Consider the following 23,596-nt stretch of genomic DNA (forward strand, 5'->3'; position numbering starts at 1 on the left):
CCAATAAATTGAAACCCAAAAAACCCCAATTCGAAACCCTAATTGAGCAATTACCTTCTGATTGGCGTGGCGTGGGTGATTGGGCCGTGAGACAGAGAGAGAGAGGCGACGAGTAACGACGGTGGTTAGACAGAGAGAGAGGCGACAATGGTTACTGGTTAGACAGAGAGAGAGGTGGTGATTGGTGAGAGTCGTCAGACAAAGAGAGAAAGGGAGAAAGGGAGAAAGGGAGGCGACGGTGGCTGAACTGGTGGTTTAAGGTGGTGGTGGGTCGTGTTTGGGGTCTAAGATGGTGGTGGTGGTGGTCGGAGATGCTGTAGTGGTGGTCACTGGAGATGGCGAGATGCTGTAGTGGTTGGGAATTTGGGATCGCACAAGGAGACTTCGAGAGTGAGAGAGAGACAGAGACTTCGAGAGTGAAACCAAAAAAAAAAATCTGTATCGGTATAAAATTAATCAAATAAATGTATAAAAATGATTTTTTTATTTTTTTTTTAAATTGGGATTCGGTATCGGTATACCGCCGGTATTGCATTCCGTAAGCCGATGCCTTTACCAAAATAGACGGTTCGGAACTAATACCGAAATGGCGGTATCGGTTACCTCAATTTTCGGTAATTGTCGGTGCACTTTGCGGTCGGCTCTCGATAAATTTCGGTAATTCGGCATAAAATCCCAGCCCTATGTAGAATCATATCATAATTTTTGCAAATTACACTTCCACCACAAATATACAACAAGAATATCATAATGAATGAGAGCATTAACTAGCTTTGGTGTAACATAGATCAAAGGGAAAAGAGATGCATAGTTACAAGGACAAGAAGGTCAAAAACTACAAGTGCTAATCAAGTGCCAAACTAGGAATAATAGTGTTAATTGCCTAATATACACAACAGATTGAGAAAGAAGTAGCCCATGCATATATAAAGCTACTCAATTAATTACCTTCTAGACCGTTTTCTGGGCCGCCTAGAAGCCTCCTTCCCCCCACTTTCCCTTGTCCGCTTTGGTGAAACTCCATTGGCCTCAGCTGCCGCCGCCGCCTTCTTCGGCGGTCTTCCGACACTTCGCTTGGACGGACTGCTTTCTTCCTTATTATTCACTTGTTTCCTATCACCACTTTGCCTCAATACCCTTTCTTTAACTTTATGCTCAACCTTGCCAGTACTCCCCCTCCTCTTCTGTTCTCCACCTCTAGTACTAGTACCACCACCACTCTTCAATGTGTCCACAGCAGAATTACGCTTTATTCTCTTCAAGAAATCTGCTGCTGCACTTCGCTTCTTGTCCAATGCCGCTGCCTCTCGATCGGTGGTGGTTTTTGTCTTCTTATCAGCTTTCGGAGCTTCACTGGCGGCTTTCGAGCCTTGTTTCTTGCTGGAAGTACTACCATTATTTGTGACATTTTCGTGATGAGTCGTCGTGGTCCTTCTCGAGCTTCTGGTTCCAGTTACCGTATTGCTTTCTTTATTGGCTTTAGCAGCACTCTTCAGTACTGAACCACCATGTTCTTCAGCCACATTATTTGGTGGTTTAAGATCAAAAGCTGGTTTCTTCTCGTCCTTTTGTTGTTGTTGTTGTTGTTGTTGCTGCTGCTGCTCCGTACCCTTGGGTTTTGATGAAATTGAGCTTCGTTTTCGGCAGACTATGATGGGTGCAGTCGACTTGTGCTTGGCAAGCAAGGAGTCGGACCTTTCGAGCTCATGAGGACGTTTGGGTGGTGGTTGGGTTGGACAGCTTGGACTTGCAGGTCGTGGCAATGAGTCTGATGGCTCCAATGAAGGGTCGGGTCTGGTGATTAGACTATTCTTCTTCATTTCGTTTAAGACGAGGCGTCGAAGTTGGTGAGCGGTGAGTGACTCAACAGAGGATTTGGGGAAGAAAACAACGGCGTTGCTGAAGAGGAGCAGGAGATCTCGGTAGAATGTGAGAGTGCAAGAGGAATAGGAGTCCTTGTTGAGTTTTGTTTGTATTGTTTCCAGGTCTACATGCTGCTGGACCATGCTCTTGTACCTCTCACTTTCCTGCATGCACACACCACAGTTTGAATTTTCATGTGCATAAATAAAAACCATACTCTTTCTTTGCATGTGGACCCAAAAAAAAATATATATATATATCCTATTAGCAAAAAAAAAAGCAGTCTCACACTAATAACGAATTATTATAGTAATGTTTAGAACTAGGTCAAACATGAATTGGGAATTGCAAATGTGTAAGCCCCATTCCCATTCCAAATTGAAAAATGGGCTTTTGAACACTTTCCTCATTAAAATATGGGCTCTCAAGTCACAAAAGCAAGGGTCCACTATTCACAAGGAAAATTCATCTTGGGCCTATCTGCTTAGTAGGATAAAGAAAAAAGCAAAAAGACCTCATTGGCCCATATGGCAATAAAAAATGAAAATTGAATTAAATCGAAATTAACTCAACTTTAGACAGACGCTTGTCCCTCTAATACTCCATATTTTCGCAAAAAACCAAATAAAGGCATTTATGAAAAGTACATAGCAACAAAAGAATCTGGAGGCTCAATCCCAAAAGATTTTTATATAAAAATAAAGAAATGAAAAAAATCTTCGATGAAAAGAGGTGGGAGGCATGCCTAATGGGGTCCATGGTGGTGAAGAATCCACCCCGTTTGTATGACGCCTTTTTATTTTATAAATTTATGGATTGAGTAAAAAGGCTCCGCGACCAACCTACGGATGTTACGGTGTAAGCAAAATGTTTTAGTATTTATAAACTTTAAACTTTTTTCTTTTGGAATTTATTATACCAAAGGTGTTTAAAGTCAAAAGCAAAATCAATTTTTTTTTTTTTTTTAAACCGTGATTTAGGAGTTATGAGCATGCACACACCCTATGTGATGTATCTAACATAGATGCTAGATATCTTATCCGGGCCTAAACATAAAACTCATGTGACTACATGTTTATCATTACCAACTTTAAAATTCAATCGAACGATTGATATTTATATATGTTTTATTAAAACGAACAAAAATGTATACCCAGTTCAGTTCAATAAGCAATTTAATAAAAGAGATGAGTGAAAAATAACATATTTATTAATTTAATACGATTGTAAAATTAATAATTTATTAAAATAAATCTAATCATTGTCCTTATGACTCCTTCGTATATTTAAAGTCTCCATTTTTTATCATGTTAAGTCTTTAAGTGAATCAGATTATCAGAGTATTATGAATCGCTTTAGCCATTGGAGAGAACAGTAGGGGAGTGGTCAGTCACTACTAGTCTAGTCAGTAATTTTCAGCCGCATGCGTGCGTTTTTTCATCTTTACTTGTTTAGAGCAACCAAAGGTCCAAAACCATCTTCAAGTGGTCCCAAATTATTGGAAACATCATGACCACTTGTTGAGCACAAGTACAATAAAATGCTAACAAAAAAAAAAAACTAAATAAATTGTTAAAAAACAAAAAAGATTTATGTCTTTCAGTTTTGGTTTTTTAAATACTATATTCATAATATCCCTATTGATAATTTTTTTTTTTTGGCCATTCTATTGATAATTTGTTAACTTGCCATTGTTTGGTGCATGCATGTGTCGAAGCTTGAAATTAATTTGGAATTTGGATGCGAATTAAATAAAAATTTAAAAGGAGAAAAAATTAACGAGGAAAATAAGGAAATAATCGAAATAAGCAAAAATACCTGGCTTGCGAGGCGTCGCTCGAACAAGGAGCTATGCTCGTGCGCTCGGATCAACTGGAGAACCGCAACCAACGGCTGTGATTTCAGCAATACCTCGTCTGAAGGCAGGTCCATTCTGCGACGTCGTTTCCTATTCCTTTTCCTCGTCAAGCTCGCCGAACTCTGCGCCTCACTGCTCTCCCTCTCCCTCATCTCCCCCGAGGACGCCGCCGCCGCCGCACCTTTCCGCTTCTTTGCCACAGTTTCGGAGCTTCCTTTATCCGAATCCGACTCCGACTCCAAGTTCCCGCCCGGCCCTTTCTCCGGTTCAACCGAACCGGTCGGGACCGGGTCCGGTTCGGATACTACGCGGTCACCTTCTCGACCGGGTTTGTTGTTGTCCTGGCTTTTGGAGCAGGTGGAATTGGAGCCGTTCACCGACTGGTTCTCGTGGTCGGGTTGTTGGAGCGGCGGGTCGGGCTTGTCGTCCGGTTGTTCGTCGTGATGTGGTTTTTTGTCGTTTTCTGATCTGTGTCCCTTGCCCTTGGAGTCCTCCTCCAGATCTGGTTTGGTTTCACCATCCTCGCCGTCTTTCAAGCTCTCCCCTCGCTCCTCCTCCAACCTCTTCACCTTCAACTGCAACGACCTGACCATTAAAACAACTCAGATCTAAAAATCTTACGTGAAAATAAAAATATTTAAAAAATAAAAATAAAAAAGTAATAATTACGGGATGGAGACGTCGTAGCGATGGAGCTCTTGACGAAGCTGAGCAACGCGGAGTTCCCTGAGGTCGTCGAGCCAGGGGATAGGGTCGTGGTCTGCCACAACGTCGTCGTTTAGGGATGAGGTGAATCGGCGGCGGAGGTCGTGGTACTTGAGCTTGCAGTCGTAGGCGGTGGTGAGGAGGTGAGGGAGGGAGGTCTTGGCCTGGATTTCCATGGCGACCGAGTCCCAGTCCTTGAAGCCGTGCCGTTTAACGGCGCACGCTAGCAACAGCTCCTCCCATGTTCCCCACGTCGACGACGACGTCGTTTCGTGTTGTTGAGTCTTAGTATTACCGCCACCGCCACCTTTCATCGTCACGACGTCGTCTCTGGAGTCGGGATTGGAGTCCGTCATTATTTTGTTCATCATATCGTTCCATCTACTCTTATATTCTCATCCCTCCATTTTGTGCTTTCAAATAATATGAGCAGCTTCTTTTTTGTTTTTGAATTTGATTTTTTATTTTGTTTTTGGTTTTGTTTTCTTGGGTTTAATTAATTAAACACCTACCTAAAACAGATCGTTGCTGTTGGTGTTGTTCTTGGATTGGGTGGGTGGGTAGCTTTCCGTGCGTGAATGTGTTTGTGTTTCTTTCACTCTTTTATGTATATGTGTGTGTATAAATATATATACGCGACTGAAAAATGGAAAGTGGGAAGCGGCTAAATGAGCTAATTGACCATCTTATCCCTATTTAAGTATACATGTTATTGTATTCACTAAGGATTTGGTTGTCCTTTAAATGTCATCCCCATTTATTCAATCTTCAATTCTTCTCCATGTAGGATTGTTGGGCATTGTTAGCCTGATTAGAGTCGTGCCCTCTCATGCACAGACCCACTTTCTTTGGATCTTAACTTATGTTAAATTCATATGATTTACTTCCATAAAATTTATTTTATTATATAGACATGCATGTGTTACATACACACACTCATTCTTAAATATTAATAATATTCATCTTTTTGCTCTTAAGGTATAATTTTTTATCATTAAATCAAAATGTGTAAGATACAATGACTGTAGCACATATGTTATATTCCTTTACATTACAACCAAGGACAAATTTATAAAAACCCAATTTTTTAATGATTTGATTACATACTCATGGAGTTTCAAGTCGTCACGTTATCACTACTATCAAATCGTTAAGAAATTTAAAAAATTTAATAAATTTGGCCTTGATTGCAAACTAAAATAAATCGTAGCTATTGGTTTGAAATTTTTTTGGATCACGGACTCCACATCAATAAAAAACTGTCATTTATATATTTTAATCAATGATATTTATAGATAAAATAAAGAAAATAAATTTAAATAATTTTTGAATAAAATACCTAAGGCACCCCTAATATTTGTTGTTTTTTTTTTTAGAAAGGTTGTTTGCATTTCAAAAACAACTTTTTGCATTCCATGCTCATGCATTTGTAGAAGAGTGTCAATGTCATCTCTCTTTTTTTTTTCTTTTCCTTTCTGAGTTCACACTAGTATTTTTCTTTTCCTTTCTGAGTTCACACTAGTATGTTTGGTCTGGTTAGTATCCACAACCACAATCTCATATTCTCATTACTCGTAATTCGTAAATAACAAGAAGGTGAAATGTCACTTTACATATTACTTGACTATATATGTGAACCCTTTGTGATTTGTTGCACCATACTCAGACAGTAGATTGTGATGCTTCTTTCTTCTTCTCCCAAGTCCTAAAATGGTATGGTATGCTTTCTTTGCCATTTACACAATCATGCATGGGTCATTAGGTATTTGGGTTGGGTGGGAATTGGGAAACTATATCATATTCATATTATTCGTATAGTTTCCTCTCTCACGACTCCTGAATGGCCCATCCAAATTTCCAAACCAAATTCACATCTTAACTCGCATTCATTACCTCACCCATGATTTTTAAGTAAATGCTCAAAATTATATCTTTGTACATAGTATTGTGTATCCTCTCCTTGGGCCTCATCTTTATCACACCATCACACTTCACTAGGCTAACCCAATGGGCCGCCAAACACAATTGCAAGCCATGCGCCCATGCCCGAACTCTATTTTACTTAAGATTGGATGATGTTTTTTTATTTTTTGTTTGGTGAAGTTATCTCATAAGGGCTAACCACTCAAAAAAATCACTTATTAAGAAATTATGTGTCTATCTCTCTCATAATAAGACCTAGCACCTAATAAGAGAAATAAATACAACGAATATAAAAATGACACAAGTGGTTCGGCAGGAAGCCACTGAACAATCAATGATAGTTCGGCAGGTATCTGTCAAACAAATTGGTTTCGTTCGACAGCTTACTACTGAATGAAACTGAAAGATTTGACAGCTTACTACCGAATGAAACTGAAATGTTAGGTAGACCAGTGCTGGACGACCTGCGAAACCCTATAATCAAAACCTGAAGTTTCAATCTTGAAACCTAGAAAACCCGTACTCCAAATTATCTCAAACACACAAAAATAGGTCTTGAGATGGATTAAATTTGATAAAAAAGGCTATATTTGCATATGAATAAAAAAAAAATTTAGCTTAGGTATACCTATGAGTTGGCAACAATAGCTATGGTGTTGCAGTAAGGTGGTGAGACCACCAACAGCGGATTGACGGCGGTGGTGACGGCTCCGATGACGATGTTGGTATACATGGGTGTGTTCTTGGCTAGAATCGAGTGGGGGTGAGGTATTTTCTGAAAGGGTTGAGTGAGTGTGTATTGTTTTTTATGGATTGGATGAAGTGTGTAAGAGAAATTTGATAAGATTAATGAATTGGAGTATTTAGGTAATTGTGAGGGGTGTGTATATGAGAAATTTCAATAGTGGGAGCAGTGTGGAGGTATGAAGTGAGGAAAAATGAGAAAAATGTATGCAAATAGTAGCACTCTTGTTTTATTCATTTAGTTAACACCTTTAAATATGTGATAATTACAGCCGAATAAGAGAAAAAAGTGGAAAAAGCATGCAACTAATCCTCTAAGCCCTCTAATGCCAACATGTAGTAAAAAAGGATTAGTCTAACTCCACTAATCCTATCTTCCCCCTAATGATAACTAACCCAAGTCTTATCTGACTAGAAGCCTATCTTATCCAAACCAAAACAACATTTTAACTTGAAAAAAAAAAAAAAAGGTTACATTTATTCCTCCTAAACAAGTAGCCTTGTCCTCATGTCGCAAGCCTCAACCACAGTCATCTTGTTCCATGCGCACATCGTCTGCTTCCCAACAAAACGAGATTATAAATAAATTCTTGCACTGATATCCAGACTTGATTTGTTCATCGCAATTGAAACATAGCCCTTTATTTCTCCGCTTTTGCATCTCACTAGTTGTTAGTTGCTTCACTCAAAGCGGAGATGAAACATGTGATGATTTGATTTGGTTGGAATTTTCTCGTTGTTGAGATAAATTACGTGCCTCAAACCAACAGGGTAACCCAATGGCCGCTGATAAGGATGCATGACACCCCACAAGCACATGAGCTTGATTGTGTCTTTCAACCCGCTAATGAAGCAACTCACTTGTCAGCCTTGTGGAAGATATCCAGCTCTCGAACTCTGTTTGATAATCACGCACAGATCCCAGCTGCTGTAATTTCACCAAATCACCGAACAAGTCTTGGAACTGTGTTGGGGCCAAATCGAGCGTGCAACCCCTCACAGAATTGAGCTCAAGAAACTTCATAGCCCAACATGCAGTAAAAATAAGATAAGTCTAACTCCAATAATCCTATCTTCCCACTAACCATAACCAACCCAAGTCTTATCTGACTAGGAGTCTATCTTATTCAAACTATGGAAAAAAAAAAAAAAAAAACATTTTAAATTGAAATTAAAAACAAGGTGACATATTAACTTTGTTAATTTAGCTTCATCGGTTATGACCTTGAACTGAACAGACCTGAGTTGGATCACTTGCTACATGAAATCAGTTCTTATTTACCCAATGGCAATTTAAATATGGTTTCACTTGCTACACAAATTGCAAATCACCTAATGGGAATGAGTAAAAGAAGTGTGTATTTGGCCACAATATCGTCCAAATGAGGAATGGAACTTATTTAAGCAACTGACACAGAGGTCAAGTTAAGAAAGAACCTTCGTCTAATGACTAATTTATCAACACCTTTTGGCTTTTCCAGCCTCCGTTGGCCGTCCTCTCAAATATGCGTGGCTGTTTCTTAGGAAAGGTTTCTCTCCAATCTGGGTGTTCAATCAAGTAGTCCCACTGCCTGAAGAGGAAGAACAAAAAATTATCATTTTATAATGAATTGTTTTTCTCCATATTGTGCATGCTCAAAAGGCTATCATGGTACCAGCTCCAGCAAGATTATATCATAAGCTTAAAGCAATATCTGGAAATTAATATTATTGTATGGGATGAAGATATCCTTTTTCTAAGAAATGCAAAGGTATAGGGGTTGGCTGATAGATTAAGACGCCACAGGACAGAAAAATTAACGCGCCAAAACTATGAAGAAATCTTATGAAAACTTCAATGCATCTAATTGTGATCCACTTGCTCCAGATTTCCTACTCAACTCTTTAGTTTTTTATTATGTAGAAATATCTTCCTTTTTTTTTTTCTTTTTCCAATACTTTGTGCGTGAGCGCCACATGTTTCATGTTTGCATAACCAACGCTTCAAACTCAAACTATCAAACAGAAGTTTGAAAACTCTAAAACAGGTCTAATGATGATTTGTGCATACCTTCTTATATTCTCCACAAAATCTGGGGCCTCAGCAGAAGGCGAAGTAGAACACATAAGGAGGATTTCTGAATCAGAATAATGTTGAAGTGACACAGCAATATGTAATTGGCGTTTGGTCCTACATTAATAGAAAAAAGTAGAGCGCAAAGCATAAATACAATGGGAAAATGATGGACATACAACTACAAACGTAAGAAAAATGGAAGATATATGTACGGTCAGGGATGCTGGAATAGTTGAACACAATGCAAAACTTGTACAGCTGAGCTTCTAACAGTTTTTTTTCGGAACAAAGATATTTTTAGAGATATTGAAGCCGAAGACATATATCATGAAGTAAAACTCTCACCAGCAGCATGGGGCTATTTCAAATTGATCAGTTTGGGTATCATATGTTTCCAGTAATTTTCCTTTCCAACTGGAGTCCTCATAGGATGCAGAAACTCGAATTCTCCTGACAATTTCATCAGGACATCTTGAGGTTCTGTCAAAACTAGCTGGAATAATAGACCCAGTGGAAGTAACTACCTGAAGAAGAAGAGTACAAAAATTTAACAGAACACAACACACACACACATTACCGGACATTGCAAACATCACAGAGGATCACTGTGAGTGGTTGACCACACAGTGAAGTCAACACGGTCTACAGTGTTGAGGGGCATAGTGTATCAGCAACATCCCAGAAGTGAAACACCCTATATAACCATAAATCTATGTCTGCAAAATGCATGTAGACACAAAATAGATTTGTTGATAACTGAATGCATGCTGTACCATGTCCTATTTTCTCATGAATTGTATTTAATATTTTTCTAGGTGCTATATATTCTAATAATGAAAGAAAAAGGCTTGCTTTTCTGCATAGACCTAAATGAACATGAACCCTACAATAAATTGATATAGAAACTCATGAAGTTCAAGCTAACCATGAACCCATTGAAAATGGGGTATGCATTTCCCTCAGGATCCCTTCTAGTGTTATGCCCAAGAATGCAGAGAGTTCGAATTTGAAATTTCTCGGGTCTCTTCGATAAAGTTTCAATAATTTTGGCACTTAAAGGAAAGGAATAACCATCCAACTTTGCGTGACTCTCTGATTGAGTGTTACAGTTACCATGCTGCACACAAAGTTCAATACATTTCAGCTTCAATTATTCTGTCTCTGAGTGGATAACTACATCTCTGGAAAATCAATAACAAAGTAAAGGATGCTGGGACAAACATTAGGTGAAACATCTTCAAAACCACCAACTAAATGCACCTGCATTTGGTGGATATGCAAAAAAAAAAAAAAAAAGATAAACTTTTATTCATGCTGCATAATATAAAATCAATTAGAAAATATAATTATTTAAGAAACAGATTATTTCAGAATTATAGAAAAATACATCTAACTCTGCATCCTTATTGTGATCAACAAGTAGTGACAACATCTGGGAGAGACCCATATCCACAATGTTTGGAGAATCCATATGGGCAACTGAGGTCCTGCGGTTTGAAAACAAAACGAGAAAAGCAAAACCAAATATAAAAGAACTCTTTGAAAATTGCTAAGCTCTTCAACAAATTATATTTCTAATAAAACCATTTCTTACATTCCATTTCCTGGGTTCCGGATGGCAACACCCACACAGGTTGTTGCTTCATCAGTGCCAACAAGCTTTGATGAGGAAGATCAAGAACAATGAAATGATGTTAGTGAAGTGAAAAATTAACAATACTCTTGATGCTAAATTTTCAATTGCCACAAAAGCACTCAGTTGATGACAATCAATCATATGGATAAAAACAATTAACATTCTGATGAGACTACTAACAGTAAATACTTTTTTTTTTTTTAAAGAAATCTTACTATTCAAGATACATTACATCCTTCTGTCAAGGGCCTGAGAACATGATGGTTTTCCATATGATATATATCAGTTAGAAGAAATGTTAAACAGTTGAACTGGAATTGTATAATAATTAGTGAATTAAGAAAAGGTTAAAATACTGTCTTTCTCCGGTATAAATGAAAATTTCATGACATAAATTCACAGGTGTTTGCCTAAAGAAATAAAGAAATAAACGTACATCCACGAATGCAGGATCAACAGTTGCATATTCTCTTTGGAACAAATAAACCCATTTACTAAGTGGTGATCCCTCTGGACCTGACTCTTCAGGTACTGAGAACTTCCTCTCCGGCACAGTCTTCAATTCATTTGAGGCAGATACCAGAACAGGGTGTTCCATCAAAGCAACCAGAGTATCCCATCCCTGTTCATAAGCAAAAGTTACGAGGTCTATTATGCATTCATTACATAAAGTACATGAATTTGCAAGCAGTTTATCAGTCAGATGAAAATCCATGATTCTGTTTCTGATATATTGCAGTTATTTGAAGTTCTAGTTGACTTCAATTATACATGTAAGATTTGTAAAACACAAACTTCATACCATACTCTTCTTGCAGAGTACAGGTGTGAAGGCTGTGAAGCTAGAATTTTTACTTTTAAATTTGTTCAACATTTGCATCACATGCATGCTAGCGCCATCACAATCCTCCTTACCAGCAGCAGATCAGAAACTGACATGTATACAAAATGGGCATGTCAGACTGTGATTTGCTGGTAAGGAGTGACATGTATACAAAATGGGCAATGTCAGACTGGGATTTTCACATAATAATTCAAAGTTTGAACCACAAAGATTAACTATTTATACATATAGAAAATATAGTTACTGAGATGAGAGTTTCTGTAACCCTCAAAAGCTCAAATTGCATTAGAAATATAAATGAAATGTTTGCTACAAATGCATATACAATCCGAACCCTCTACTTGGCACAAATTTCGAATCTTTCATTAAATTCGCCTCAAGTAAGGCAAGCAGTAATCAGTCACTTTATTGTTTTGGTTCTTTTCAACATATTTCTCAGCAACCAGACAAAGATAAAATGTAAAATGGGTTTTCCATTCTGTGAACTAAGCAGATGAGTATATGAAATACTTGCAATGAGTGAAAGAAAAAAATAACGAAAAATAAAAAGAACAGGAAAAAAAACCCCAATATAGAGAAAGTACTTGAGGCGATGTAGATGAGTCAGAATGAAAAGAAACCCCATCAACAAAGATCATGATTTTGGAACAAAACAAGCTTCTGACTTCAACGAGACAGCGAGAGAGACTGAGAGAGAATTGCAGAGTAAAAGGAAGACTCACAGATGGAGAGGAAATTGGAGTACGGCTCAGACTCAAAGTGACAGCTGGTTTAGACTTTAGTGTCATTCATCCCGCAGCCTATTGGTTCATTGGGCTTTGACCCAACTTTGTCAGACCAAAATAGGACCCAACTTGATGGGCCGAGTGAACATGTTCATTCAATAAATAAATGCTCAATATTTCACTTTAAATATAATTTTCTTGAATTTTCAGATTATGTATTTATAGTTATTAAAAAATGAAGACTAATTGTGTGTCAAAAAATATATAAAAGAGATACAAATGTAGAGTTGTGCATATAGTTTGGTTGTTGACTTGCGAGCCGGTCCATCCTAGTATTTTGATGGATTATCGGCTTGCGCGGACCATGGATCGACTTAATTTATTAAAAAATTACACATTTATTAATACAAAGATGAAATACAAAGATAGAAAAAAATGAAGATAGTTTTTTTTTGGGTCAATAAAGAAAATTGGAGATTGATGCTTAAATTTTAATCAAGTGTTTGAACTGAGCTAGGGGTTTTGCTAGACCATAAATATCATTGTTTATTTTTGGTAGGACTCAAAATATTATTTGACACTCAGTTTAACAGTCTAGTTTGGAATTAAATTTTATTTTAATACTAAAAGATTAGGACCCCAAACCGCATATTTTATGAACCGAAATCTAAAAAAATAAGATGCACAAAAGTGAGCGTCAAAAGCGAGCGGTGGGGACTGGGGAGCAACTGTTTTGTTTTGTTTTTTTCAACTTTGAAATTAAAACTTGAAAACTTGAAAACCAAAGCGTACCAAAATTCCCAAAATTCCCCGCCAGCAGTCTCAAGTCTCAAGCAGACCACCACCAAACATGGCCATAGATCCCAACCACACCACCACCACAACCACCACCACGGGGCCCACCTCAAGACCCGTATCTCCAGTCCCTCCTCCTCATCTCTTCACAGCCCAACTACCACCACCACCACCACCAGCAGCTCATCCGGGCATTCTGTACCCGGTTGCTTCCTCGGGTCGGGGCTTCATTCCCAAGCCCATTCGGCCCGTACCCACCACAACCGCTGACCACACAGTCACTGTGGCCAACCCAGGTGGTGGGGCCTACAACCCATCTCGGCCGCCGCTCATCAGTTTCCCTCCTCATCCTCATTCTGCTGCTGTGCATTTGATGAGACCCAACACCCACAACTTACCCCCCTCTCCTCTTCTCCCTCATCTTAAGGGCCTTCCCCTTTCTGCAACCCCCGAGGTTTCTTCGTTTTTCTCTTCTTCTTATTCTTCTTTTCTGTGCTAGATTTAAACTTGTGCTTTTCTGTTTTCTTGTTTCTTTTGGTTTTTTGATAATGGGTTGTTCCTATTTTTACACTCAATTATTCTTTACATATGTTTTTATATGGAAAATTACACTTTAGAGTGAACTTGTATTAGGCTTTCATATAGAATGCTTTGACTCAGAAAAGCCCTTTTCTTTATCTTCTCAATGCTCGATTAATCGTGGTCATAATTTTCACATTTAATGCTAGTTATCCACATATTATATTGCACCTATACCTTAAAAGTTAAAACTGAATGATTAGCAGAGTGAAGGCAATGGTGCATGATCCCATTACCTTCATATGGGTTTTTCTAGATTCATTACTGCACACATCTCTGAAATCATCTTATTTGTTGAATTTATCAGGGGAATAGAATGTCAAATTGACATATAGAAATAGTAAAAAGATGGGTACAATTGTCCTTCTCTTTCTTTTCTACCCATATATTTATGTGTATCATTTCAATCTGTGATTGAAGATATGCCTTATCAGAAGCTTTGAATTTGATCACTTTGAAGAATGCATATATTTGCAGATGTTGATGCTTCAGACTCTTAAATAGGAGAAAGAATTAATTGTAGCAATGCAGACTTTAGTTTTCCTATAGTTAGTGAAACACTTCATTGAGAGCAGGCTTCTACAAGTCTAACCATAAGGAATGTTCTATGCAACCTGAATATAGGATTTTTACATTTAGTTTTTTTCTGTGCCTTTATTGTCATTTTGTATCAACATTATCATCTTGTTGAATCAGAATGCAAGATTTGGTGCCTTCATTGTCATTTATTCAGCGTCTTCTCTCTGTTTTAGGTTGCTCCTCTATCTTCAGTTCCTGACTGCAATGGTAATAAAGACAATAGGTAATGTTCTATGTAATTTGTCAACATTTATTTCTAATTATTCTATTTGCAATAAGGATTTTATTTTTAATTTTTTAATTTTGCACTGACATAAATAGTATTCTTGTTGTGCTTTCTGTAGGGATAAAAGCAGAGATGATACGTTAGCCGTCGTTAGAGATCGAAAAGTAAGAAAACGCTCATGCTTGCTGATTGGCTGTGCATTTACAATATCTATATGTCAGAAAATGCTCTTAAGACTTACAATTAAATTTGACTTAATTTGAAAAGGTTACTCTCTTGTTGATGTCAAAAGATCCCTTGGTGGAGGTCATGTTCACATGATATCTCTGCCCATTATCATGTGCACATTCTATCCCTTAATCTACTTTATAACACTTGATCTCATTGTAATTTTACATGTGTGGTGTGGATTTTGATAGATTCAATGGTCCATGCATTTCCTTGATCATTTGATAGGTTCATTCTAGTAAGAGGAGCTAGTGGTTAAAAGGGGAGCATAATTAGTGGAACAAATGGCTATCTCATGCTATATTGAAGATATATTTTTGAAAGTTTTTAAGTTGTTGGTCGAAGGATTTGTCCTTATATTTCATTGATGAAGGCTTTTTATGGAAATAACTGCAGATGATAGAAACAACCTAGACTGTGATTGATTTTCCTATTCAGATCTCTATTAAAAATCTTTACATTTTTGTTTTATTTCTTATTTTCATTTTTTTTTAAAAGGGCATTGTGGTTGTGAATCTGCAACTTTTGCTGGTGAGTCACATACTCCACCCATATAAAGCACATAAAACAAATTATTTGTAATGAGATGACTTTAGGTGTGGTACAGATCAATTCTTCCCCTTTGCAGGGCCCCGGTCACTTTATTTTGACTTGAGGGAAGAGAATCTATCTAGTTACCTTGAGCAGAGGTCTGGACCATGTTTAAATTCTGTCTAATGTTGTTGAAATTGGCTGGATTAGAATCAGCATTATATTAATATTTTAATTTGTTGTTCTTTTTACTTATATTTGAGGGAAGAAAACTGTCATTAGATGTTTCTCTTTCCTTTAAATTTCCTTGAATGATTAGTAAGAGAGAAAAAATCAGATATGTTTTTGTTCTTTCTTTACATTATAACATGTATCTACTATCTACATCCTATGATGGCAGTGTAGAGTGAGCACAACAATGTGCAGGCATCGTTTTGAGAATTACCTTCGGACTGAGAGAGCTGCTCTAGAGAACCTTAATGTGTGTGAGTGTGCATCTGTACATATTGTATGTGTAGGCAGAATAGTGTGGTGTCTATGATACACATAAATATTCCACTTGCAAATATGTAGTAATGCATTCTAGTTATTGGGCATAGTCATCCACGGATATGTCTTGAATGACCTCTCTTTACATGAAAGAGAGCGGTGTGAGGGGGAAGGGAAGGGAGGGAGAATGTGGGGTCACAACTTTGTTGGTTGACTTGACCCCAAATCAACATCGTGCAAGCTTGGGCAGAACTTTTTTAGTTAGGTTTGGATTTAATTAGGAACTGTTGAGCTGACTCCCGGTCTTTTGGCCTCCTGTGGAGACTCTACATAATCTGATCCAACCCAATCCCCATCAAACATAATACTTATTTTACCAATTATGTTGGTGTTAATTACTTTCAATTATGTATGCAGGTCAGGATAACAGATGGAGCTTCTCTATATGTGCTGTGCCGGTCATGGTTGAGGAATGGTGTCCCTGAAGAAAATCAGGTTGGCATCATTTTGGACCTATTGGTTGGGATTTATTTTCTGTATGCATGTCCTTTTTTTTTTTTTTGCTTTATGCTATAGCATTATGACACTCAATTGTCTGCAAGCTTAAATTTTTGTTCAATTCAACCTAAGTTTTCGTTAGAAAGGCTTAAATCTACAAATGCAACTTCATATAGACTTGTTAATATTTCAAGAATACAAGTTACCTGAAATAATGGTTTGTTAAGCAATCTTTTGAAATCATCCAGTCCAAACTCTATGCTAACGTCTCCAGAATTAATTATCTGGTCATATGAAACAGTGGATCTGTTATGAAGTATCATCTTATTACTACCTTTACAAGCTAATCTACTTTCTTATTGCACAGAAAATAAATCTCTTAACACACTTGTTAGGATAAAATGCCTTACTGTGGTATTAGTAGCTTCACATCATCGCCATCAAAATGCTGTGGTCCTCCTACAACAGAAAAAGAAGATGGCTTGTATTTTTGTCAGCTATCTGTGTGATGGATTCACGTATTTTTATGGCCTAACACATTCATTAGGATACATTTGTTACTTGTTAGATATCCAACATCGCTAGGACAATCCTCCCATTACAAGCCGGTTTTTAAGGATGAGTTAGGCCTATGGGGCTTTAACATGGTATCAGAGTCTGGTGTATTTTTGGCCATTTGTGCCCGATAACCCGTTTGGAGGGGGACATGCGAGTGGCAGGGGGTCCACCCTGGCATTGAGGGGGGATGTACAATGTATAAGCCATATCACCTGGATATAGTTGGCATGTACAGTGTATAAGTCTTGGGCAATCCTCCCTTACAAGTAGGTTTTTGAGGATGAGTTAGGCCCATGGGGCTTTAACAACATGTGCTTATATAGTTATATTGCTTTTATATTTTCTTACCCCAACAAGGCAAGACTGCAATTGAGTTTAGATAGTTTGTGCCTGTAATTAGAAGATAGGTATTTCACATCTTATATTTGAAGACTATTCAATCTGGATACAAGTCAGTTTTAGGTTAGAGCACATATAACTTCAATGGCTTGTATTTCAACTGCTCTAGAATGACTTGACTGGAAGACATATAATGTGCCCAGCCCTATATCTTCTGCTTAACACACTATATATCTATCCACACAGATCACCCCTTATTTCTGTAGCTGTTAGTTTTTGTCACATGATAGTAGTGATAAATTAATAATTGTTACACTCATTTGTGGGTTTATTGTACCAATTGAAATTGGGAAGATACCGACCACATTATTGGAACTTTTACTTCCCTTTAGAATATTAGTTTCCAGATCAAATTATTTCATTTTATTGCATTTAATTTGTGTTCCAATTTTATGGTTTCATTAAGTAATATATAAGTTATAGTAGTCACTGAGGAAATTCCCCCACTGTATCAAGGGTCTTATCTTTGTTTTACAAATTACAGCTGATACGAAGTGTGCAGTGGCAGAGGGTTGTGACTTGTGTGACATCAACTAAAAAATTTAGTCAAATCTCTAATGACATAAATGTGTAAATTATTAAATTGATTTTTGAGGTGGTTCTGCTGTTTCGTGCTGCATTATCATCCTTCTTTTCATGCAGTCCCCTTGAATATTTGGGTTCTGCTTAATCTTCTTTGGGCTTGGGCTTTGGCTTTGCATGTAGAATTAGAATGTGGGGACTAGTGTTATTATTTTATTTTTTTTCCATTGGCCTTTTTTACTTTTATTTTCTAATGCTTTTCCCCTAATGCTCTGGGAATTTTGATTCGATTGGCAGCCACAATATGGTGATGCTGTAAGGTCTCTTCCAAAACCTTCACCTATACCTATGGCAAGTGCTACTCTGCCGAAGAAGGAAGAAGGTGAAGAAGAAGATGATGATGAAGATGAAGATGAGGTTGGGCTTTCTGATAACTATTGTTATTAAGTAATCAATCATTGTTTTTAGTTGAGTGCCTTGTGTTAAGCTCTGGGTACTTTGAAGTTTGAACATGATGGTTGTGATCATGTAATGCAAGTCCTCCTTTATTCCATGGGAAACTCATTGCATGATACTACATTTCTAGTTTCATGGGTGATTGAGAAAATATATTGATACATAGATAAAACATGGATGCATTCATTGTATGCTACCACATTTTTGAGTTTCAGAGAAAAAAGAGAAAGTAAATTGGTACATAGATAAAACATGCTTGCATGAATACAATTATATATAATATATTCTGTCAAATTTGGAGGATCAGAGGTTCTTAACCACCCGAACACCGCAGGTGGGCGATAGGTTTGTGTTATTCATGTGTTAGAGATACTTAATTCTGCCTTTTATTTTATGTTTTTAAGCTTTAAATAAAAAATTGGTTTACCTTTTAGACAGGATGGTTTTACTTTCGAATGTGTTGAATCTACTAAGTTTTATATTAAAGGGCATTGAAATTAAAAGTTGAAGCTTCTATCTTTTTTCATCTATTCTTTTCCATGCCAAATGATTGCATCTATAGCACTTAACTAGATCATTGCAAGTTGAGTTTCCTTGTTATTGCTTTCAGGATGAGGAATCCATTGAACATTCATCACCACAAGATCTGTTAAAAAGACATGTCATACGTGCTAGAAAGGTTCGAGCACGGTAAGTTTCTCACACCAACTAGTTCTGTTACACACACAAACATATGGCTATTCGATTGTTACAAATTTTTCGTATTTTTCCTTTGTTAAGGATTAATAAGGCTGATTTACATACCTAAACATTTACTAGCCAGAATGGCAGTCTGAACTATTGATCAGGTGGATTCTTGTTTGAATGTATAGTCTAGATTGACAGTAGGCAACATGACATGCAAGATATTTGGCAAGAGAACATTACACCCTATATATATTTATATATTGTTATACTTTATACCTTTTTATAACTTTTTGGGTAAAGAAGAGTCATATTACATATTTCGAGATCTGATGCATTTCAAAAAAGTTGGAATAACTCTTTTTGCAGATAAAACATACTGCAAATGCTGACTAGCTATTTGGTGTTTTACTTGTAGATTAAGAGAAGAACGCCTGCGGCGAATTGCAAGGTACAAGTCTAGGCTTGCTCTTCTCCTTCCACCACTGGTAGAACAGTTCAGAAATGATCTAGCTGCTGGAAACTAATCCATGCTAACTCTATCAGACAGCATTAACATTTAGCACCTTCACGGACTTTCTCCCCAAATTAGTAGTTTCATGTTTAGTTCTTTCAGGAGTGAGGAAAAAGTTAATCATCCAACTTTGGTGGCAGAGTGTTAGATATTCAAGCAAGTTCACTGTATAAATTGTCTTGTTAGTCCCTTTTATAGATAGTTGTACATTTGTTACACTTTGCTGTAATATTCACATTGTTGTGCCACCATCAATAAGATTAGAAATGTTGTTATGCCCAGGGTAGATGTTAACAAAAGCTTGAGAACTGTATCAGGTTCCCATCTTTTTTCCTGCCATGGGTTGTAACTTGAGTGTTGTGAATTTTCTGCTCCAAATAGTTCAGTTGTTGAGGCTGAGATTATGTCTGCATGTCTGGTTATTGTGAAATTTTCTTCGTAATCAATTTTCATAGATTTCCTATATCAGAGGATGCAATGAACTGATGTTCTTCAGGCGTGTAAGAGATCTTGTTATATTCTTTTTCTTAAATTATTGGTTTTCATTTGTAAATTATATTTGGTAATTCGTTTTTATTTATTGCCGGAGAATTGTATTTAATGAGTAACTGAGTCACTGACTGATAGAATTGGAGCATCTATTTCTACTGCTTATTGTCTATCTATAATTTTCGTATATAATTTTATTCTACCCCTTTCCCTATATGAATTGGAGCTTCTATTTCTAATCCTTAGGTTAGTTGAATTACTCTTTACTCTTAAGTTCAATGTTCATTAGAAGTGCCAAAACAAAATTGAATTCTACCTCTTTCCCTATGTAACAACAAATAACTTTTCTCCTTTTTGGTTACAGTGATAATTTTCTAAAAATGGATACTTTATTTGCAACACTTAAAATGGATTAATGGACTCTTTATCACGTATCAAAACAAACCAAAAGGAGTGGGTGGAAAGGAAAAGATTATAATAGGTTCAGGAGGTTCAGGTTCGATTTTTCTTCAATGTAACTAAAAAGACAAATGAAAAATGAACCTTTGATGTATTTTTTTTTGTTTGTGGTAGGCAACTCTTTGACGTATTCAAACAAAGTCAAAAAAAAAAAGAAAAAAGTCGAGAACTAGAGTGGTTGGTAGTTGTTACTTGACTCTTTAGAACTCAGCCAATACAGAAACTATGAACTGTTTAATGGTTGAGAGCCCAAATAACTAAAGTTGGTGAAAGCAGTGATGTCATTACTCCTTTAGTCATTAGGCAGCCGAGAAAAAATAAAATGAAGCACATCAAAATTCCTCCATCAACATTTTCCAAATCCTCATCATAAAAATAATTATACTAATCATTTCTACAACCACACTGACACTACTCACAATTATATGTAAATTTTAAAATATTTTTGTCTTGTGCAATTTATATCAATTTTCTTATACATGTGTTCAATGGATAAGGAATGAGTTTGAAGAGTTTCACACTCAAGTTTTCTCCGTATTCTATATATTAAGAAAGAATATGACAATGCCTGCCTATATTAATATTCTATCTTACACCCTTCAAATTCCATATCATTGCAAACTTGCGTGAGGAATATGGCACCCTCTCATCCACATATTCTTTCTTTTTTTCTTTTTGATAAACTATTAAAATTTGTTGAGGCCTTTTTTTTTTCCTCTTTAAAATACTTTTTGGGGCAGTTAGTAAGTAGCCTAATTTGAAGGGCCATATAATTTGCCTTTCTGCACTCAAGTTAGATCATCTCCCTCCGCTCTAAATAAAAAAAATAAAAAAAAAACTATGTTTGGGAGTTAATTATGAAACGACTCTAAAATGAGATTCTAGCGCTATAAACACATCACAAATTTCATTAAAAAGCTCGAGATGTAGTGTAGGGTCTGGAAGGTTTGAATATGCAACAACTACTACATTGACCGTCTAGCCCTAAAATGAATTATCATGCTGTAGTACAGTAGTACCTCACTTCTATAACCAAATAATCAAAGGTTCTTTTCAATTTTAGTACTTAACTTTGACTTATGTCTTAATTTTGTATGTAATAGGTACCAAATCAATTCTGTCGGTTTAATTAACAAAAGTTGATTTTTTCAGGGGTAGTTAGGTCTTTTCATCATCTTCATCTTCTCTTCCCTATAATTCTTCTCCCTGCCCCCACCCACGCCACCTTCTCCTCCTCTCTTTTTTGTTATTGACCAACTTTCAGGCAGCACCTTCTTCCCTGAGAGCATTAGGGCACTCCTAAGACCCAATCCGCTTATGCATTGCATGTAAGAAATTAATGGACTTGCGCATTGTTCTAATAAAGATATCAATACCTTACCATTGCTTAATTGACAAGTAACAGAATTATTAATCAATACCAAGACTGTAAGCACAATCTAGCAAGGATACTAATCCTAATTGGATAAAGAAGACTTGGTTGACTGCAGGCCTTTTTTTTTTTTACATAAGCAAAGGTATATTCAGAATAGGATTTGTATATGAGTTACATTAAGATAGAAATTCTAGAATCCCTTAATGGAAGGGACTAGGATTTCTCTGATACTCTATATAAGTAATAGTCCCCGGTCACACAGCAATAAAGTCATATTTCTGAGTTCCATTGTGAGAGAGGCTTTCAGTTTCCTGGCTGTGCTGACTGGAAGATTATTGCTGCACAACATCGTTTTCAGAACCCCTGCATCATGTCGACATCTGGTTAGATATATCAAATATGATGTGTTTGCTTATTGATATAACAATGATACAATGCTTGAGTTTGTTCATTACTGGTGTATGCTTACAGATGTTGGAAACACTGACATGTGGTATCAGAGCCATCATACACCAATTCAAGTTTACAGTATAATCATTGTTTTCAGTTTTTAGTTTAATCAAACATAACTGTATTATTATTTTTTATTTAAGTTTTGCCTGCTACATTTATTTCTTATGCTGTAGTTGGTTTCGATTCTGGATAAAATTTTTTCATTGCTCAAATTTTATATTTCACTCAATTTGATATGTTAGTTTGTGTGCATATACTAACACCTGATATTTTTTTTTTTTGGTTCGAAGTATAAAATCAATTGTATGTACACTGTATTATATCACAATAGCAATTATATCCGCTGCAGAATTGTCAAAGTTCTAACAATTCTATTTAAGCATGTGGTCTGGTGCTTACTCATTATTCTCATGATATCAGGAAACACAAATACTCCTATATTATGAGCACTATGACTAACACCAAAGAATCACCAGATTACTAAACAGTAGTTCTGCAATTTTAGGTGTTCTAATTTTTGAATACTTAAGATTGCAAAACTAATATGCTTCAGTCTTCTTATGTGATCAAATTTTCTTTTGGTTTTTGTTTCTGTTAAACAAATTGCAGACACAAAGTCAAAATAAATGATCTTATAAAAGGGTGGAAGGATGATTCATGATACGAATTCTTGGCTGCATGCTCAACACAAATCTGATCATGTAGCCAAAGAACACTTGCAGTACAGGGTATATATTTTCACACGAAATATATTATGATCAATTTATAGTGATTTTTGATTTATGCAGCATCCATGAGTTTCTCCAACATTGAGCCACTGAATGGACATAATTACAAAAAGTGGAAGCAAGACATAGAGATTGTCCTGGGGCTCAATGATTTGGACATGGCACTTAGGGAGAAACAACCAGCTGCACTTACAGCAACTAGCTCTGCAGAAGAAAAACTTGAGTTTAAGAAATGGGAGAAAGCAAACAGGATGGCACTACTAATTATCAAAAGGAACATGGCTGATATTGTCAAGGGAGGAATTGATGAGAATGACAGTGCAAAGGCTTATTTTGATTCCATTGGGGAGAAGTACAAGGAATCAGAAAAGGCTGAGACAAGTAACCTGATGGCTGCATTAACAGGAAAGACGTTTGATGGCACTGGCAGTGTAAGGGAATATATTATGTCATTGATTGACATTGCAGCAAAACTAAAAGCTTTGAAAATCCCTATTGTTGATGAATTTATTGTGCATCAAGTGTTAATGACATTACCAGATCAGTATGAGCACTTGATCTCCATTTATAGTGCACAGAAGGAAAAGTGGACTCTGAATGAACTCATTGGCATGTGTCTTCAAGAGGAAGAAAGGAGCAAGAAAGGAAAGGCAGTGGCGGATGTGAATTTTGTGCAAAGG

At 36.7% G+C, this 23,596-nt stretch overlaps 3 protein-coding genes across 6 annotated transcripts; 1 reads left to right on the forward strand and 2 right to left on the reverse strand.

Annotated features, from left to right (window-relative positions):
* Window positions 1-732: 732 nt before the first annotated feature.
* Window positions 733-5,005, reverse strand: LOC147292230 (DNA-binding bromodomain-containing protein). Its single transcript, XM_086238723.1, has 3 exons — window positions 4,391-5,005; window positions 3,682-4,306; window positions 733-2,027 (listed from the first exon to the last, which is right to left on the reverse strand). The coding sequence occupies exons 1-3, from the start codon at window positions 4,795-4,797 to the stop codon at window positions 945-947; spliced, it is 2,115 nt and encodes a 704-aa protein (XP_086094849.1). The 5' UTR covers window positions 4,798-5,005; the 3' UTR covers window positions 733-944.
* Window positions 5,006-7,318: 2,313 nt separating this feature from the next.
* Window positions 7,319-12,392, reverse strand: LOC147292231 (protein N-terminal asparagine amidohydrolase family protein). 4 transcript variants are annotated; one of them, XM_086236258.1, is made up of 9 exons: window positions 12,214-12,392; window positions 11,222-11,407; window positions 10,744-10,808; window positions 10,537-10,636; window positions 10,371-10,409; window positions 10,075-10,266; window positions 9,495-9,673; window positions 9,144-9,263; window positions 7,319-8,664 (listed from the first exon to the last, which is right to left on the reverse strand). In XM_086236258.1, the coding sequence occupies exons 1-9, from the start codon at window positions 12,265-12,267 to the stop codon at window positions 8,544-8,546; spliced, it is 1,056 nt and encodes a 351-aa protein (XP_086092384.1). In that variant the 5' UTR covers window positions 12,268-12,392; the 3' UTR covers window positions 7,319-8,543. The 4 variants fall into 4 exon arrangements, with proteins under 4 accessions (XP_086092384.1, XP_086092385.1, XP_086092386.1 ...); XM_086236259.1 differs by lacking the exon at window positions 10,371-10,409; XM_086236260.1 differs by lacking the exon at window positions 10,075-10,266 and having other exon boundaries at window positions 12,214-12,391.
* Window positions 12,393-13,099: 707 nt separating this feature from the next.
* On the forward strand, window positions 13,100-19,875 carry LOC147292232 (proline-rich family protein). Its single transcript, XM_086237143.1, has 7 exons — window positions 13,100-13,603; window positions 14,481-14,530; window positions 14,652-14,697; window positions 16,199-16,276; window positions 18,056-18,175; window positions 18,825-18,904; window positions 19,317-19,875. Exons 1-7 carry the CDS (start codon window positions 13,205-13,207, stop codon window positions 19,423-19,425), a joined length of 882 nt encoding a protein of 293 aa, XP_086093269.1. The 5' UTR covers window positions 13,100-13,204; the 3' UTR covers window positions 19,426-19,875.
* Window positions 19,876-23,596: the final 3,721 nt, after the last annotated feature.

The sequence above is a fragment of the Dryas octopetala genome, chromosome 3 (genome assembly GCF_963921425.1).
Source record: "Dryas octopetala chromosome 3, drDryOcto1.1, whole genome shotgun sequence".
NCBI classification, from domain to species: domain Eukaryota; kingdom Viridiplantae; phylum Streptophyta; class Magnoliopsida; order Rosales; family Rosaceae; genus Dryas; species Dryas octopetala.

Coding starts and splice junctions, on each gene's coding strand:
- LOC147292230 (XM_086238723.1), bottom strand. CDS start 4,797: ATGATGAACAAAATAATGACGGACTCCAATCCCGACTCCAGAGACGAC. Junction 4,307..4,390: donor CGCTACGACGTCTCCATCCC/GTAATTATTACT, acceptor TTTAATGGTCAG/GTCGTTGCAGTTGAAGGTGA. Junction 2,028..3,681: donor AGCGACGCCTCGCAAGCCAG/GTATTTTTGCTT, acceptor GTGTGCATGCAG/GAAAGTGAGAGGTACAAGAG.
- LOC147292231 (XM_086236258.1), bottom strand. CDS start 12,267: ATGATCTTTGTTGATGGGGTTTCTTTTCATTCTGACTCATCTACATCG. Junction 10,267..10,370: donor TTGAAGATGTTTCACCTAAT/GTTTGTCCCAGC, acceptor CTTTGTGTGCAG/CATGGTAACTGTAACACTCA. Junction 9,264..9,494: donor GAAATAGCCCCATGCTGCTG/GTGAGAGTTTTA, acceptor CTATTAATGTAG/GACCAAACGCCAATTACATA.
- LOC147292232 (XM_086237143.1), top strand. CDS start 13,205: ATGGCCATAGATCCCAACCACACCACCACCACAACCACCACCACGGGG. Junction 13,604..14,480: donor CCCTTTCTGCAACCCCCGAG/GTTTCTTCGTTT, acceptor TCTCTGTTTTAG/GTTGCTCCTCTATCTTCAGT. Junction 16,277..18,055: donor GTGTCCCTGAAGAAAATCAG/GTTGGCATCATT, acceptor TTCGATTGGCAG/CCACAATATGGTGATGCTGT.